The sequence below is a fragment of the Hevea brasiliensis genome, chromosome 9, assembly GCF_030052815.1.
Source record: "Hevea brasiliensis isolate MT/VB/25A 57/8 chromosome 9, ASM3005281v1, whole genome shotgun sequence".
NCBI lineage: Eukaryota > Viridiplantae > Streptophyta > Magnoliopsida > Malpighiales > Euphorbiaceae > Hevea > Hevea brasiliensis.
The window spans coordinates 16,297,265-16,315,143 of NC_079501.1; the positions used below are offsets into that span (position 1 = coordinate 16,297,265).

A 17,879-nucleotide genomic window follows, 5' to 3' on the forward strand; every position below is an offset into this window, starting at 1 on the left:
AAAATAATTTAAGTATAAATAATTCAACTCGATCACATTTATAAAAATTCAAAAATTTAAAAATAATATTTTCGTGTTAGATGGTTGCTACACAATAATTTTTAAATTAATTTTGATAATGAATTTTGAAATTAATATAAATTTAATAAATTGAATGACTCAAATATGATTATAAATACTTTAATATTAATTATTTGTTAATATTAAATCATTATATTATTTTGTGTTAGTTAAAAAAGGACACGTGTATTGATCCAATTAATAGAGATTATAATTTTTATAAAATTATAATTTTGTGATTTTAGCTAAATTTATCAGAGAAAAAAAAAAAAAAGAAAAAGAAGAAGAAGAAGAAGCAGTGTCTCCAGCAAGACAAACCAAAGAAAGAGAGAAGAAAATTGAAAAACGGAGGGTGATCTAATAAAAAAGGCAAAGAGCAAAGAGCAAAGAGGTCATGTTTAAAGCATTTGGAAACAAATTTCCAAAAAGGCGGTCCTACGCCTCTGGGATCAATCCCTTCCCTTTCTCTGTACTAGCATGCTACCCTTCCCATCACTAATCACGTGGTGCTCATTTTGACAATAATCTAGTGCCGCGTTTGACGCCTCCCTATTCCCCCTTCCTCACTCCTCCTTTCTTATTCGTTCATTTCCCTTCTCCCCATTTCTCCGACTGGCCTGGCCTTCCCCTTTGGATGCTTTCGTTTCGTCCTCATCTTTTCTTCCTCTTTCCTTAAAAATTATCTAATCTTATTCTTAATTTTATAAAATATTAATATGTTAAAATAATTTCTTAATATGGAGATTAAATTTTAGATTTATCATTAACTCGAAAAATAGTAAATTAATCAAGACAGATGAGCGCAATGTGTAAAATTCATTGCCCACCCACCCCGGATAACAAATTAAAATGGAAACATCTTAACGCGCGCACACACAAACGCGAAAAAGGAAATGCCCTGTCACATCTCTAACCAGTCCATTTCCATCTGCCCACTATAGTTTTTTCTTTCTTCAACGATGACCACCTCCTCCAAAATCCCAAAATCAAACTTAGGGTTTTCTCAACTTCAATTTGCATCTTCTTTTTCTCGTTTATCTTTCTTCTCTATTTCCATCTAATCAGTCTGTAGAGTACAGTAATTTTCTCAAATTCAATTTAATTCTATTCTTTTCCAATACATGGACCAACAACAGCAGCAGCTACAGCTGAAGCTGGAGGAGTATAGACCTTGTACCCAACAAGATAAAGAATATGACAATTCTTTACGTGGCGCTGATCCTATGACCATCGATCAATGCGAGACGATTCGGGAAATGGACGATTCCCAGCTCGTTGGAACTTCTACTGCTGTTGCTGCACATACACGAGATGTGTCCATGGTGGATGTCGAGGTTAGAACTGTTGCGACAGTTGCAGTTGCGGATATGAGTACGATCAAGCGGAAGCGGGGCCGACCTCCCAGAATTCAGGGGAAAACCGGGCCGCCATCTCTGTCTCAGAGGAAGAAGAAAGATGAGGAGGATGTTTGCTTTATTTGTTTTGATGGTGGCAGTCTCGTGCTTTGTGATCGCCGGTGAGTTTGTTTGTTTATGAATTTTATCTTTGGTTGCCGTGAAAATTTCCTAATGGAAGAGGAAAGTTTTGCTACATCATAAGCCCTAATAGTAGAGCCTATTTTTGTTTAGTCAAGCGGCAGAACCGGGGACTTTGTACTTAAATGGGTGTAATATTTTTTTTCAAGCTGAGGTAATAACAATTTAGAGTTTAGTTTTGTGAAGTTTTGGAACCAAATGGATGTTTAGGTTTTTATTGCTGTATTAGTTTGCATAAGTAGTTCTTGTGATGCTATTCACTTGCTTAACTGTTTTGGGTTCGTACATGGTAGGGGTTGCCCTAAGGCATATCATCCAGCTTGTATCAAGAGGGACGAATCATTCTTTCGATCAAAAGCTAAATGGAATTGTGGTATGTGTCCAAATTTCAGTCCATTGTTTTTGGACATTTGTCAATTGCTTAATACCTGTTTTAATTAGCCCTATTCTATACAAAACTCAAACTCAACTAAGCCTATTCTATACATTAAAGTTAAATTGCATGGCAGTGTGGTTGGGTTTTTATTGGGAGGACGGGTTTATAGTCCAAATATGAACTTAATTTTGTATGAACACAAGCATTTCTTTGTAGTTTTAAAATTTTTGGTGCAGATTATCTTATTGCTATTTGATAAATGGGTACATTGCTTTGGCTGCTAGCTATAAGTTGTAATATATGTTAACTGACTAGTTACATATTCCATTTTACAATGGCATTCTTGTTTCTCAAGAGTACTTGTTGTTACAGTCAGTCTTTATGAAGTTGCCATTCTTTTTTTCTATCATTAACTTGAGTTCCCAGCTGGAGACCATCTAATTAAGATCTATTTTCAGGATGGCATATATGTAGCAGTTGTCAGAAGGCTTCACATTATATGTGCTATACTTGTACATACTCCTTGTGCAATGCATGCACCAAAGATGCTGATTATGTGTGTGTAAGAGGGAATAAAGGATTTTGTGGAACATGCATGAGAACTATAATGCTGATTGAAAATATTTGGCTGGCAAATACGGAAATGGTATGTTAAATTCTCTCTTTGACCAGCTTCATTAGCTTTATTCATTTAATTATGTGTGCGAAGGGTACAAGCATCAGATTATAGGAGAGAACTTCTGAATATACTCTTCTGCAGGTTGCCATTGTGTCTTTCATCTAGTCTTTATCCTTCTTGTTTTCATCAGTACTATTTTAAAGTCTGTTGTAAAATGGCTGAATTTTTCTTCCTAAATGCTTTTCTATTTTGCTGAAGACTTCAAGCTTGATTGTTCATTTCTTTGGAGCTGGGACTCTGACATACCTGTAGTTAGTAAATTAATTGCCACTTGATCATGCCATTTATAGATGTTCTCTTTTGAATATAAATTTTGCAGGTTCAAGTGGATTTTGATGACAAAACTAGCTGGGAGTATCTCTTTAAGGTCTATTGGGTTTACTTGAAAGCTAAGCTGTCTTTAACAATAGATGAGCTAACGAGAGCTAAAAATCCTTGGAAGGGAGATGAGTTACCTAAAACCAAAAATTCTTGGAAAGGAGCTGGCATTGTGGTTCCTAAGGAGTCATCTTCAGGTGAAATTTATCGTGATCATGACGAGAAAAGCTCTTGTTTGGACAACTGCTATGGAAATGTGGAGGCAAATCATTCTAAGAAAAGAAAAACTAAGGATCAACCAAACCTTCTCAATGAGAACCACTCTCTAGTTTTGGACAAATCAGGCAGTGACAAAGTCACACCTTTGCTTGAAGGAACAACATGGGCAACAAAGGAGCTCTTGGAGTTTGTAGCACACATGAAAAATGGGGACATATCTATGCTTTCTCAGTTTGATGTCCAAGGTCTTTTACTGGAATACGTAAAAAGAAACAATCTCTGTGATCCACACAAATCTCAAATTGTTTGTGATTCAAGGCTCTTAACTCTGTTTGGAAAGCCATGTGTGGGTCATCTTGAAATGCTGAAGCTTCTTGAATGCCATTTTCTTATAAAAGAAGAATCTTCAGCTGATGATGCTGTTAAAGTGGGAGTTGCTGATGCTGTTGGTGGACAGTTAGAGGCTGCTGGAAGCACTGATGGTCAACTGATTGCAAGTAATGACAGGTGTAAAACACACAAAAAGATGGATGAGAGGGGACCACAAATTTATCCAAATCCAGATGAATATGCAGCAATAGATGTTCACAATATTAACTTGTTATACTTGAAGCGTAATTTGATGGAGAACCTAATGGATGATTTCGAGAAGTTTCATGAAAGGGTTGTTGGGTCATTTGTGCGAATTAGGATTTTGGGTGGTGATCAAAAGCAAGATATGCACAGGCTTGTCCAAGTTGTAGGTATTATTCATATAACCACAGCTGCTAGTTACCTTTCATGGAAGAAAAAGCCAATGCTTCAAGATTTACCTTTTATGGAAGAAAAAAGCATGCTACAAGATTTATCTTTCAACAATGTATTTTGAAGCATAAGCTTGACAAAATTATAAGTTTTTGATGATTTTGTGTTTAGGTACTAGCAAGGTGGCTGAATCATATAAAGTTGGCTCAAGAACAACCGATATTATGCTTGAAATATTAAATTTGGACAAGAAAGAGGTTATATCAATTGATGAAATTTCAAATCAGGAGTTTTCAGAGGTGAGAAAGGCACAGTACCATTTTCTTGATAGAATTGACTAAAGACATATAATAAATAGATACTTCTCTTTCCTTCAAATGTTTGTAATTCTTTTCTTTCAAACCTTAAGAGTTTGCAGAAAATATTTCTTTTGTGTTCTCTATTGTCCGTATTTTTAGATCTAATATTTATAGATGAATACGTTGCCTTTTTGAATTTTTTAGATTAGGTTTAAGAAGATAGAAGTTCCTGGCTACTTGTTGTTTGTTGGCTTCTCTTTATTTTTCCTTTTCTCCCTAGGAATTTCTTCAGCGTAATCCCATCCACCAGGAGATATGTGTGTTCGCATGATATTTGTGCAACTCATGTTTTAGTGGATTAATTAATGGAAAACAATTATAAGGAACTAGGGATTTAAATCTTGGTTACAGTTTGGTTGTTTCAAACATGCCTAGGCTCACTTGGGGACATCTTTTTTGTTTTTTTGGGATGTGTAGCATATGAACTATGAACATACTTGTGTCATAAAGTGGACATGCATGCTAGGAATGCATATTTTTGTCTTTGCATGCATCTACATACTGCATAGGAGTTTCTTGAGCAAGTAAGCAGCAATTGTAAATATTTGCTCTTCTCTGTGACATCCTTATTTATTCTATGCTCTACATTTTATGGTGGGAGCATGATTGTTTGGCAACAGATTTCTTTTCCCCGTTTGTTTTTCATCTAATTGATATTCAAAACCCACTATGATTTTGATGATGTGATTTCCAATATACATAATAAATTAAGGATTTCAATCTTTCTTGTGCTCTGCTTATTATTCTTTGGTCATTTTGGAAAGATTCATTAGTCATCACTTCATTTATATCTTGGTAAAAATTGACTCTTTTCTCCATCTTTTTGTACCTTATCAAAACTAATCAATATTTATGGTGTTCTGAGTTCTGACTAATCAAATGAATGAAAGGAAAAGCTTGTTGCCATTATCATAAAAGATATTAAATGATCCAGATTATTATCTGCAGATAATATACATCATGCATTTGACTGATATTGGTTGCGCCCTTATACTTTATCTAAAGCAACATTACACGTATTGGTTATGCTTATACAGCAGAAATTAGACTCTGGTTACTCTTCCATTAATTTAGTGGGACACTTGATTGTAATAGCGTGTACCAAGCTTGAGATAATTGTTTTTGATGTGCCTTTCCTGGGGCCTAGATCATCACGGGTCTCATGGGTTGGAATTCTTTCTAATCTTTAGCTTTATCATTAATGATTGAGTTAATTGTAGTAGGTCTATCATTTGCATTCCTCTTTTGATGTTGCATTCATACTTACCTTTCCTAGGGCCTAGATCATCACGGGTCTCATGGGTTGGAATTCTTTCTAATCTTTAGCTTTATCATTAATGATTGAGTTGATTGTTGTGTCTATCATTTGCATTCCTCTTTTGACTTTGAATCACGTGCTGATATACACAGTGACTACACTAACATTACTATATACAATACTACCGCCACAACATTAATTAAGTCTTAATCCCAAACTAGTTGAAATTGGCTATATGAATTCTTTTTCGCCACTCAGCCATTTTTGAAATCAATTTCACATCAATATCCAAACCAACATTACTATATACACCTCTTATATTTGGCAATCAAGGGACTATTGGGTCAAGTAGTAACTTGGAGCCTTGTTAAATGAAATGTACAAGTCTTCCTTTGATTTTAACATGGTAATTTTGTCTCCAGGATGAATGCAGACATTTACGCCAGAGTATAAAATGTGGGCTTATCAAACATTTGAAAGTGGTTAGTATCTCCACAATGTTCACTTATATTTTCCAGTTTAAATATATGTGCCCCCATCCAAATTAGAAAATTTTTTTTTCTTGGATATAGGGTGAGATTCAAGAAAAAGCAATGGCGCTTCAGCCTTTCAAAGTTAGTGATGTGAGTTCCAGCTGGGTAGTTTTATATGACCTGAAATTCCATTGTTAAATTTGAGGTTTTTTATGGTGGTTTTATGGTTTCATATTGACTCCTGTAATTATTAAAACTTGATCTCTTATACTTTGCCTTACTCTTCTGATCCAGTGGCTGGAAGCAGAGATATCACAGTTTAATCCTCTTCATGATCAAGCTATCGAGAAGGGACATGGGAAAGAATATCCTTTGCTGTATGAGATTATTCTGATCTCTCTTGTAGTTTGGTTTTCTCTGTGTTTGCTGAATGATTCACTCGCATTTACTGGCCATATTTAGGCCCAGTATAATTTACTTAAATTCACTCAATGAAAACATTTTTAGTTTATATATCATATGCCATAAAAAATTGCAATTGGGGGTGAGAATGATAAGATGGGTCATTGTTCACATCTTGAGAGGTCAGAGGTGGTTAAGTAACTATCTGCATTTTCTGAATGGCTCTTTTTTTTTCTTTTCATAATTTTTTGTGGCCATCTTCTATATTCAACTCCTACTCCATAACTTTGGCTTCACTTGTTTGTGAACTATGCTACTCGTTTATTGGCTGGTATCCATCTGTCGCTGCAATTTGACTAATATGTTTTGCTACATAAATTGCTTAGAGGTTCTATGGGAGGAAGAGGACTTGGGTTGTTTTGCATCTACTGCAATATCTGCCTCCATTTTCGTTCTTCCTTCTCTCCTCTCTTGTCAGTATTCAAAAAAAGCATGTATAAAATATCACATTAACTACTGAAATGTGTGGAAAACTTGGAAGAATTTTATCAAGTATTTCCTTGACTATGTTGCACGCTCAGAGAATGTGTGGAAAAATTAGTACTTCTGAAGTCACCGAAGGAACGTGAGTGCAGGCGACTTGAGATACCCAACATACATACAGACCCAAATATGGATCCAAGCCGTGAATCTGAAGAAGGTGCTGGAGGATCACATGAAAAGGAACAAGGTTCTTAGCCATGACTTGTAAAATTGAAACAATTTGTGGTCATTGTAATGATTGGAAATTTTTCTCTACATTTATTTGGTGGTAACTTTTTAACCTTACATGCAGGTAACCACTTGAGACCAAGATTAACAGGTGTTGACAGAAAGGCTGCTGAGCTCAATTCTTCACTAAGAGAAGTTGATGGGCATGGTGTAGGAAACAGTGCAGAAAAGAATTTAGCTACTGCCTGTGAGAGAAATAGAAACATGTGCACTTTTTATGTGGATAGGGATGGTAGTGCTTGGGTTCATGAGAGAGTTGATAAATCCACATGGAGTCAGGGAGGGGGAGCATATGGGCTTAATAGTCTGAATACATCAGGGAATCATTTAGGTGCCACTGGCTCAGCAGCTGGTGATTGGAATAGTCAATCAGCTGTACAATCTGATTCACTTCCTGCGGTTGCATCAGCTGTTATACCATCACCACTTTCTTCAGGGAGAGAGCTATCTGTTACTGATTTTGAGACAGAAAAACTGTGGCACTATCAGGATCCATTAGGAAAAGTTCAAGGGCCATTTTCTATGATCCATCTGCGTAAATGGAATACAAGTGGGCTTTTTCCTTCTGATCTTAGGGTATGGAGGATAAATGAGAAGCAAGATGACTCTATTCTTTTGACTGATGCATTGGTCGGCCAGCTCCCTAAAGAGTCACTGCAGCATTGCAACAGGTATTTACTGCCTCAGGAAGCAACGGTTACCTCTAATGATGCAGGTAAAAAGTGGGAACATGGGCTCAGTCTGAGTACTGATGCTACTTGGGTAGATGGTAAAGGAGTTGATCATGGGCAGAGGCCAGTGCAAAATGCTGTTAGTGTCAATGCTAAAGGTGATAATGAACTCTTAAGTAGTAATGAGCTGGGCTCCCATTCTTCCACATGGACTAAGGCTGTGGATGTTGCAATTACCAATGATGCACAGGCTCAAAGTTCCTTGCAAGGCTGGGAGTTGTCTGAAGGTGGTAAATCTTTGGCTAGCCTCTCACCTTCATCTTCTGAGAAGCTTTTTGGAAGTCTGTTGCTTCAATTAAGGGAAGGGCATGTGGATGAAAAATGGAGTTCCAATCCTAGAAATGCGGACAGGAATTCGCACAGGGCCGCTGAGGGTAAAACTAATATCAAAGAGAGTGATGAGAAATTTGAACGAGCCGACAGTGAGGGTCATTCAAGCCAATCCTCTGGACAGAACTGGGGTTCTCAGCCAATAAACAGTTCCTCAAGTGGATGGGATTCCAACTCTGGTTTTGTGTCTGTGTCCAAGTCTACAGAGAAATCTGAGCAGAATCAGGAAATAGGTTTCTCTGATCTGCTTAGTCGAACACCAAAGCATAGTGATGGTGATTCGAAAGGTCAGCCTGCTAATAACAAACTGTCTGCTTGTTCAAATGTTCCTGCCCAGGATTCAGGGCCTAGTTGGAGCACTGCTTCCAGTTTAGTGGTTGGTGGTGGACAACTTCCTGAAGTAGCTGGTAACTGGGGTAGCTATTCTCCCACTCCTGCCAAACCTTCTGTTGAGGAATGGGATTCAAATGTTGTGAATGCATCTTCACGGAAACCAACTGAAGGGGCCAGTGATCATGCTGCTACTCCTACTTCAGGAACTGACCAGTTGACTCATTCTTCGCCAACGCACCCAGCAATTGATGTATCTAGTTGGCAGCCGATTGTTCCTGAGCCCAACGAGTTCTGCTCTTTAGTTGATGAATCTGTTTCAGATCTGCTGGCTGAAGTTGAAGCAATGGAATCTCTTGGTGGATTACCTTCTCCTACTTCAAAAATGAGCTGTGGTCGGGAATTGACACAAGGTTCTGACGATGATTGCTTTAGTCCTGTTGCGCCATTTAGCCCAGCACCTGATCCAGGTAAAAGTGATGCATTGAGCTCCACTGGTGATGTACAAATGCCTTCTCAGTTGACTGCATCTGATGAACCACTTCGGCTCTCTCACATGCCTTCTCAGCCAACTATAACAAATAAACTACATGCAGTATCTCAAATTCCTTCTCCGTTGACTGTGACCGATAAACCTCACCAGTTATCTCAGATGCCACTGCATTCGATCATACCTGATGAACATTACAAGGCATCTCCAATGCCTTCTCAGTCGACTTTAACGGAGGAACCACTTGGGTTGTGGCAGACTGATGTTCTTGATCCTCAAAAATCATCCTCGAGTGCTGAAGTAGAGGGAGACACAAAGCCCAGTGATGTTTCAGTAAACCAACGGAAAACACGCTCAGAAATAGAACCTCTGGCATCTTCAACTGTTAACCAAGGAGATGAAGGTTCAGATATCCGGGCTCCTACTTCATCAACAGTTAGCCAAATGGAAACTGGTTCCAACACTCGACGTGCAAACTTGAATAGGGGAGCACCTCAAGGAAATGCAAGCATGGCATGGGGAACTGGTCATGGGTCAGTTCAGCAACGAACTAATTCAACTCCAGCTGTTTCTACGGGTAATGTGGGTGTAGGCAGTTGGGGAAGCCAACCAAGAAATGGCGGGGACAACAGATATTCTAGTCCAAGAGACCACCGTAGTTACCATTTTCAAGGTCGAGAATCAGGTTTTGGTAGGGATAGATGTTCATGGAACAGGCAGCCAACATATGGTTTTGGAAATGGAGGTTCATCCAAGCCTCAGGGTAAAGGGCAGCGAGTATGTAAATTTTATGAAAGCGGGTATTGCAAGAAGGGGGCATCATGTAGTTATTGGCACCCATGAAAATATTAGAATCCAGTTTCGACGCAATTGTTGTGCATTCAATTATGTAACCATCAATTGTATTAGGACGTTTGGCCATGTCAATGGTCTAATTTAACATGTAAAAGTATTAGAAAGTGGCGTAATGCATTTGTTCTTTGGATAGTGCAGTTTAGGGCTGCATGTTGCAGCAGTAAGCAGATATAAATTCTTTTTTTTTTTTTTTACCGTTTCCGATCAATGCAGAATGTACTGTAGGAATTTTTCACTGTAAAAAATGCTTGCAGCAAACTGTGTTTGACTTTGAATTGTGCAACAATATATCTGGGTTGCAACTGCTCTACCTATTTTTGCTTGATGGCTGCCAGTAATGGGGGATGCAAGCTTCCGAGGAGCTTGTACAGATTCCCTCTGTTTGGGAAGATTGAGTGGGAAAGGAGAATAAAGACAGGAAAACAACAAGCGTTTTTGTTTGTTTGGATAAAGCACCAAATAAAAAAAATTGAAAATTATATAAATTTTTATTGCCATTTAAAATATTTTCTATAACTTTCCCTTTGTAACGAGTTAGTTTGTAACAGTTCTATAATGTGAATCAAACGAGAAGATATATTTCATTAGCCGAAAGGAGGCTAAGAGCCCCAAATGGCTTTGGAGGCTAACAAATCATGCGAGTCAACTTATACCCATTTGATACGCGCGGAAAAATAAAAAAAAACCTTACACCTATTTGATAAAAATACTAAATCAGTAGCGTTTCCACGTCAAAAGTAGCCATCACAAGGAGACTAATCAACTTAGCAACAGCGTTTTAATGAAAGTGACGTCGTTTGGCGCGAACCTAAGCATTTGCCCCACCTGGATTTTCGACTTCAGAATAACGAACCTTTCAACTTCCAAGTTTCAACTAAACTCGCTGTTGCATCTCACCATCTCAACGAGGAAGAACTCTGAAAAATTCCAAATCATGGCGACCACAAAGACGACAACGACGTCGTTGCTCCCGCCGACGCAGAGATACGCTGCCGGAGCATTGTTCGCAATCGCTCTTCACCAAGCCCAAATCCATCAAACCCAACCGCTAGGCTTGCCTCCGCACGATGAACCAACGGAAGGGGAGCGAATCAGTAGTAGTAGCAGTAACAGTAGCGACTCAGTATCCGAGGACCCTGATCTCTGGGTCCACGAGAACTCAGCTCTGCTCCGCCCTGTTTTCAGGTCCCAATTCCTTTCTCTTCATTTCTTTTATTCTTGTTCTTTGGATTTTGCTTTGGTCGCCGAATAATTAATTGTTTAGCTGTTGTTGGGGGATTGAACCAAACCAGAAGAGATGCAATAACTGGATTATTTGATTCTTTAATTGACAGATTTCTAGAGGTTGATTCTAATGCGTGGCCCGGACTTGAGGAGACTGCCGGCTCTTCTCCGGCTAAGCATCATGTTGGAGCAGTATGTCCTTTTTATTGTTTCTGTTCTTTCCCATCAATAAAATTAGGGTTCAACAAATTTTCATTTTGGTGGTTCCCTTCCCATCAATGAAATGTACGTGCATTTCTGTTTTAGAAATATAATATCACTTTTTTCTTTCGGGTCCGTGTTGATACTTATATAATATTTTTCCACTTGGCATTTTCAATTTCTCATTTTCTTAATTATGAAATGTTTTAATCGTGTCCTAGTTCCTGAGTTTACTCTCTGAAGATGGCGATGATGCTTCTTCTCAAAGTTCAGATCAGGAACTTGCTTTGTCCAAGGCTGTTGATGCTATTGCACAAAACATGGAAACAAATGCTGATTCTTACAAGTCTAAGAAGGAGAAGCATAGGGAGTATGAAAATGAATGTCGTGAAAAATTATCTGCTGGTGAGGTGCAATCACACTCTGAAGCAGTGAAGATGCCCTTAGAAACTGCAGAGGAGAGGGATAATGATTTGGTTGGTGTCAACTGTGGACATCACGGCTCTACCAGTAGAGTTGATGAGAAACCCATTGAAGAGGGAAAAATGCTTAGTTATCATAGGAAAATAACAGTTTTATATGAGCTTCTTTCAGCTTGTCTGGCAGATAAACGTGGAGATAATACAAAATGTGCCAGGCGAAGAAAGGGCTATGATGCTCGACATCGTGTGGCTCTGAGGTTGCTGGCAACTTGGCTTGACATCAAGTGGATAAAAATGGTTTGTATACACCACCAATCATTCCTTATCATCCACATCCCAAAGTCATGATTCTTTATCTTCTCTTAGGAATGTCATAGTTAAAATTCTGTGAGTAATATTGATATGAAAAGGTTTCTGCCTTTTGGGTTATGATGTAGTTGTAAAGATCATAATATTTTCTTAAACTGTGAAGTTGGTGCAAATAACCCTTTTGCTATCTTTTCTTATTGAAATTGGCCACAACCCCTGTGCTTTTAATTTCATAAACTTAGGAAGAAAAACCCCTTAATCTTTGTATTCATATATTATTGCTTTCTGAATAGTTCATCACTTAAAATAATATGTCAGACCTTCTAGTCTATTTTATCATTGCTTGTTTTGTTGGGCTAAATGAGAAAAGTTTCTTTGCAGGAAGCCATTGAGACAATGGTTGCTTGCTCTGCAATGGCTATAGCAAAGGAGGAAGAATCAAAGCAAGAAGCAAGTCAATCGGCTGAAAGCAAGTGGGCTAAATGGAAGCGTGGTGGTATAATTGGTGCAGCTGCAATAACTGGAGGAACCTTGTTGGCTATTACTGGAGGTGTGAAAACCTCATAGTTTGTCCTCTCCTTTGATTAAATATTAGCCTTGAAAAGATGATGGCATCTTTTTGAAGTGGTCTTTTACCACTCTCTTTTTTAATTTTTATATTAAACAGGATTGGCAGCCCCAGCAATTGCTGCAGGATTTAGTGCTCTGGCTCCCACGTTGGGCACTCTTATCCCTGTGATTGGAGCGAGTGGATTTGCGGCTGCTGCTACTGCTGCGGGAACAGTTGCTGGTTCTGTTGCTGTTGCTGCATCATTTGGAGGTAGATACTAGTCACATTCTTTAGGCTTCTAAAATAATTTCCCTCTTCTTATTACATTTTACTTCTATTATTAGGACGGGGCAGATGTCAGACCTTTTCACTGTGCTTCAGCGTGTGCTAGTTAAATGTGTGCTTAAAGAAAAATGTAAACGATCTTATGAACTTATATCAAATGTCAAGCTTGAACATGGCTCCTCTTAAGAGCACACTCTTATTTTGCTGACAGAAGTTATGAACATATATGCATATTCATTGTTTTATTTATTTATTTTAGACCTTTCCCTAATTAAGCCTTCTCCTTGTTGTGTTGATACATAAACTCAACTCCAGTCAGTCTCAATCTCAATCTAGTTGGGATTTTCCACATAGATCCTTTTTCTCTATTCTGTTTACGGCTTCATCAGGTAATATCCCAGCAGCATATTGTGTAAGATCCATTTCATAAAAATGTCATAAAATTTTGCACTGGTTGTCATACCACAATCCTCTTTTTGTATGAGACTGGTCATATGTGATCCAACTGAGATTGAATCTTTTATAGGTGGAATTGCATGCTAAACAAAATGGAGATGTGTTGGGTGGTCTCATAAAGTGACATTGATTCATAATCTAATAATTGACGTGGCAATTTAGATCTGGAGCAAATTCTTGTTTTAATTTTCCAATCTTGCAAGTGATTTCTTTGGAGAGCATTGGTAGATTTTCTACACAAGTAACTATAATCTAGACTTCAAAGATCAAAGATGTCGTGTGGATGTGTTAATTCAGGTTACACTAGAAAGCTAAAGATATGGTCAAACTTTCTTACATAATGATTAGATCTCCTTTTATTACAATAATTTTCTAGTATCTGTATTGAAAGAACAGTTGACTGATTGTTCAGTAGTTTGGTTCCAATGTTCTAATTTGCTTGCATGTTTTAGAATTTACTATGACTTCTTGTTGTTACTTTTATTCAAGCCAGCTGCTGGAGCTGGACTTGCAGGGACAAAAATGGCTAGGAGAACTGGAAGTGTTGATGAATTTGAATTCAAAGCTATAGGGGAAAACCACAACCAAGGAGTAAGTTTATAATGCTTCCACATTTCTCGGACTCAAACTCACCCACTGTGTACGCTTTTTATCTTTGGCAGGTATTGTTTTTATTTGATGAAGCTAAACTTAAATTCTTATTGATATTTTCTGTCAGAGACTAGCAGTTGAGATCTTGGTCTCAGGTTTTGTATTTGACAAGGAAGATTTTACAAGGCCTTGGGAAGGACAAAATGACAACTTAGAGAGGTGTAGATGTCTACACCACCTTGCTTTGTGTTGGAAATTTCTCTTCATTATGTTTTTATTCTATCTGAATACATCAATATAAGTTGATAATTCTAAAATTAAATAATCATTTTGATAGTTTTTTTTTTCCTCTTTCCTTTTTCCTTCACGTAAAAATTATACCTGGTTTTTAGTGTTTGTTTTAAATATCATCTCTATTGATCAAGTAAAAAGTTATTTCCTGCCCATTGGTTTTATCTGACTTGTGCATATTGCTTAGTTGCTTTGCTCGTTGCAATATGAGTTGTTGTTCATTTTTAAATGGTAAGAAGTTGAAAACAGAACAATATTCTTTATTTGGGCAACACAGGCCTGAAGAAGTTGCTTGCTGTTTTGACATTGTCTATTCTTTTGTCGCAAGACAGAAACTAACTTGCTGAAGGTATATGGTATTCAAAATGGATCTCATAACTCACAAGATACATCTCTTATGACTAATAAATTTTTTAGGTATGCGCTGCAGTGGGAATCTAAAAATCTTATTGCAGTGAGTTCTGCTATTCAAGATTGGCTTACGTCAAGTAAGACATGATGGCTGCTACCTTGTTTAACTACTAGTTCAGTGATTACACTTCTGCATATTGTTAACAACCAATGCTTGCTCTAGGAATTGCATTCGAGTTAATGAGGCAAGGTGCAATGATGACTGTGTTAAGCACGCTTTTGGCAGCATTGGCCTGGCCAGCAACATTACTTGCAGCTACTGATTTTATAGATAGCAAATGGACAATTGCTGTTGACAGGTTAGCTTCTCTTTATGGACTATGAGCTGAATGCTTAGATTGGAAGAGGAGAAGTGCCTTTCAATTTCACTCAACTTTCTGCATTTTGCACGTAATAGGCACCCTAAACTAGGATTCCTGGAGGAAATTAGTTATAATTTATAGTATGCAACTGTCTGGCTATTACTTCTACTTGCGATTATCTTAACTGATTTTTTTTTCTGCCATTTTTTAGATCGGATAAAGCAGGAAAACTGCTAGCTGAAGTGTTAATGAAAGGATTGCAAGGGAACAGGTAAACAGGTTATAATCTAGTTCAAAAAGTTGTCATTCTAGTGCCCTAAAATTTACCAAAATTAAGGGAAACAAAATTTAATTCCATGTTTGGCTTTCTACAAATCTTTCAGGCCTGTGACACTTGTGGGTTACTCGCTTGGAGCTCGAGTTATTTTTAAGTGTCTTGAGACTTTGGCTGCTACTGAACATCATGGTAATGCTTATTATTTATTAATCGTGTTCAAAGTTAGTTTTCAAATGATAGCGCAATCCTTATGTGATTCTGAATACTGGCAGCTGAAATTGTAGAAAAAGTTATTCTTCTTGGAGCGCCCATCTCTATTAAAGGCGAGAAGTGGGAAGCTGCAAGAAAGGTGATTGGTGTTATGTCATGGGAAGCATTCTCTGCTGTTTCTTCATGAATATTTTTCTTTGCCAAATACTTTAATTTGTTATCTTCTGCAAAAGACTCAGTTAGCTTCCCCTGTTTTCTAGATGGTGGCTGGGAGATTTGTGAATGCATACTCCACAAATGATTGGACACTTGGAGTTGCTTTTCGTGCAAGGTATGAGTTATTTGCAAGGCTCTATTGGAGAATGTATCTGTGCAATAAATATACACTATCTGCTTGTGGACCACTAAAGGTGCAATTTTAGTGGGTCCAATTTATAACTTTATACCCAGTACCAACCTGAGCAATGCGTCAATGTTTGGGCTTCTGCTACTCTAATCAAGCCTTACTCAAATTGCTTGAGTTAGAGGAGGTCAGGCCAAATCTCTTTGGTTGGTGTCAAACAACTACCAGGATTTTCGGATGTTGTTTATGGCTGAATCTGTCTCACTTTTGGCGGATGATTAATATTCCTGAAATTAGACATTAAATTTTTGTATTCAGAGTAGCCATTCACAATCTATACGTGGTTATATTGTCTTATGTAGATGATTACAATTAGATTTTCACAATCCTTGCATGGTTATCCCATCATCAGTAAATCATCAGTCCTTTTTTGTGCTGAAGTATGTCATTCAATCTGTGTTATCAATGGAGATTTTAAAACTCCTCGTGTAGTTCCATCTGGCAGGGCCCAAATAGGAATGTTTTAACAATTTGATTCTGCTGTTCTTTGTGGGGAAGAGAGAGATGGATATAGTATTTTCTCATCAGAGCTCTTTCTAATCTCGGAAAATAATTTTTACTTGTTCCTTCTTTTAAAACCAATTGTGAACATGAGAAATAATTGTTTGTTCTTTCATTAAAAACTAATAATTCCTTTTTGTTAGCAGTCTACTTTCTCAAGGATTAGCTGGAATTCAACCAATCAATGTTCCAGGGATCGAGAATGTAAGGGTTTTCTTTCTTTCTTTCTTTCTTTCCTATGAATCCTTTTTTCTCCCCCTACATCAGAGTGTGGCTTTGGTTGCAGTTACATATAAAAACTAAGGAAGAGTGCATTAAATGCACAAATGTTAAAATTGCTTTATTTGTCAATGTGGCAATCATCTTCTTTTCTTTTTAATTTTTCTTTTATTCCGCTCTCTTCTTTGTAATTATTCTATTTATTTTCTTTAGCAAAAATAAATTATCTTTATTTTCTTATACTTTTTAAAATATGCATATAAAATCTACTATATTTTGTAGAATAAAAAATATTATTGCCAATCATAAAATTAAATTATTATATTATTTTTTTTAAAAATATACCATTACAAACAAGTTATTCAAAAAAAAGAAGATTTAACTATTATTACCTACATGTCACTTTTTCTAACATAGTAAATCATCCCTTAGTTTTTTTTTTCAAAGATTTTATTCCAACTATTATCATAGCTTAATCTATTGTTATATATTAAAAAATTATAAATATCCCAAATATATTTTACTTATAACTAAAAAGATTATTATTTTCACTCAATTATTTTCTTTTTAATACTATAAATATTTGTTTAAAAAATAGATATTAGTACCAGTGCATTGCGCAGTCACCTGACTAGTATTTTAGCAAAAAATGAGGATTTTACAAAATAATATTATGCGCTCATTTATGCTCTGCAGATTGATATTACTGATATTATTGAAGGCCACTCTTCCTATCTATGGGCTACACAGCAGATTTTGGAGCAGCTTGAATTGGATGTTTACTATCCTGTTTTCAGAAGCACCGTTCACCATGAGTAGAAAATATTTGGAAAATTTGGTATACTTCAAATATAAACTAGACTTGGATTGAGATTGCTTTAAATTCTTGCATCTCATTGTGGGGGAAGTCGTGTTTCTGGTTGAGCGAAGTCAGCTTAGCATGTTTATGATAGAGCTAACTCCGATTTCTCATGGTTCAAATTTTCTTTCGTTTTATTACATATTGTGAACGAACGGATGCCTATTATTTGGTTTATATAATTATTTGTGTATCTCAGCATCATTTTCTTATGTTTGTTTTCATAAACTATTCATCATTCAACAGCAAACTATTCTTATTAGTATTTGTTTGTTATACTTTGCTAACTATGCAGAGTGTAATTTTCAAAAAGATTTGAAGAGGCTTCTTTTGAAAATCAATTGACTTTATAATTGGTAATATCATAATCAGGGCAAGAGGCGCACTGAAAGGTTTTTCAATGATTTTATAATTGATAATAATTTAATGTGTTTGTTC

General features: G+C 36.9%; 2 protein-coding genes across 4 annotated transcripts; both read left to right on the forward strand.

The window, feature by feature from the left end:
- Window positions 1–919: 919 nt before the first annotated feature.
- On the forward strand, window positions 920–10,240 carry LOC110639592 (zinc finger CCCH domain-containing protein 44). Of its 2 annotated transcripts, none has more exons than XM_058153165.1 (10): window positions 920–1,576; window positions 1,889–1,968; window positions 2,430–2,617; window positions 2,970–3,930; window positions 4,103–4,230; window positions 5,971–6,030; window positions 6,121–6,171; window positions 6,316–6,386; window positions 6,999–7,153; window positions 7,259–10,240. In XM_058153165.1, the coding sequence occupies exons 1-10, from the start codon at window positions 1,182–1,184 to the stop codon at window positions 9,916–9,918; spliced, it is 4,749 nt and encodes a 1,582-aa protein (XP_058009148.1). In that variant the 5' UTR covers window positions 920–1,181; the 3' UTR covers window positions 9,919–10,240. The 2 variants fall into 2 exon arrangements, with proteins under 2 accessions (XP_058009148.1, XP_058009150.1); XM_058153167.1 differs by having other exon boundaries at window positions 6,121–6,162.
- A 495-nt stretch (window positions 10,241–10,735) lies between these two features.
- LOC110639583 (uncharacterized) lies at window positions 10,736–17,653 on the forward strand. Of its 2 annotated transcripts, none has more exons than XM_058153168.1 (15): window positions 10,736–11,115; window positions 11,265–11,346; window positions 11,577–12,074; window positions 12,468–12,636; window positions 12,754–12,906; window positions 13,871–13,968; window positions 14,096–14,187; window positions 14,677–14,747; window positions 14,834–14,969; window positions 15,184–15,243; window positions 15,356–15,438; window positions 15,534–15,598; window positions 15,720–15,790; window positions 16,510–16,567; window positions 17,279–17,653. In XM_058153168.1, exons 1-15 carry the CDS (start codon window positions 10,865–10,867, stop codon window positions 17,399–17,401), a joined length of 2,010 nt encoding a protein of 669 aa, XP_058009151.1. In that variant the 5' UTR covers window positions 10,736–10,864; the 3' UTR covers window positions 17,402–17,653. The 2 variants fall into 2 exon arrangements, with proteins under 2 accessions (XP_058009151.1, XP_021646280.2); XM_021790588.2 differs by having other exon boundaries at window positions 10,739–11,115; window positions 15,522–15,598.
- The last annotated feature ends 226 nt before the right edge of the window (window positions 17,654–17,879 follow it).

Coding starts and splice junctions, on each gene's coding strand:
- LOC110639583 (XM_021790588.2), top strand. CDS start 10,865: ATGGCGACCACAAAGACGACAACGACGTCGTTGCTCCCGCCGACGCAG. Junction 12,637..12,753: donor CTTGTTGGCTATTACTGGAG/GTGTGAAAACCT, acceptor TATATTAAACAG/GATTGGCAGCCCCAGCAATT. Junction 13,969..14,095: donor GGGAAAACCACAACCAAGGA/GTAAGTTTATAA, acceptor ATTTTCTGTCAG/AGACTAGCAGTTGAGATCTT.
- LOC110639592 (XM_058153165.1), top strand. CDS start 1,182: ATGGACCAACAACAGCAGCAGCTACAGCTGAAGCTGGAGGAGTATAGA. Junction 1,969..2,429: donor AAAAGCTAAATGGAATTGTG/GTATGTGTCCAA, acceptor ATCTATTTTCAG/GATGGCATATATGTAGCAGT. Junction 2,618..2,969: donor GGCTGGCAAATACGGAAATG/GTATGTTAAATT, acceptor TAAATTTTGCAG/GTTCAAGTGGATTTTGATGA.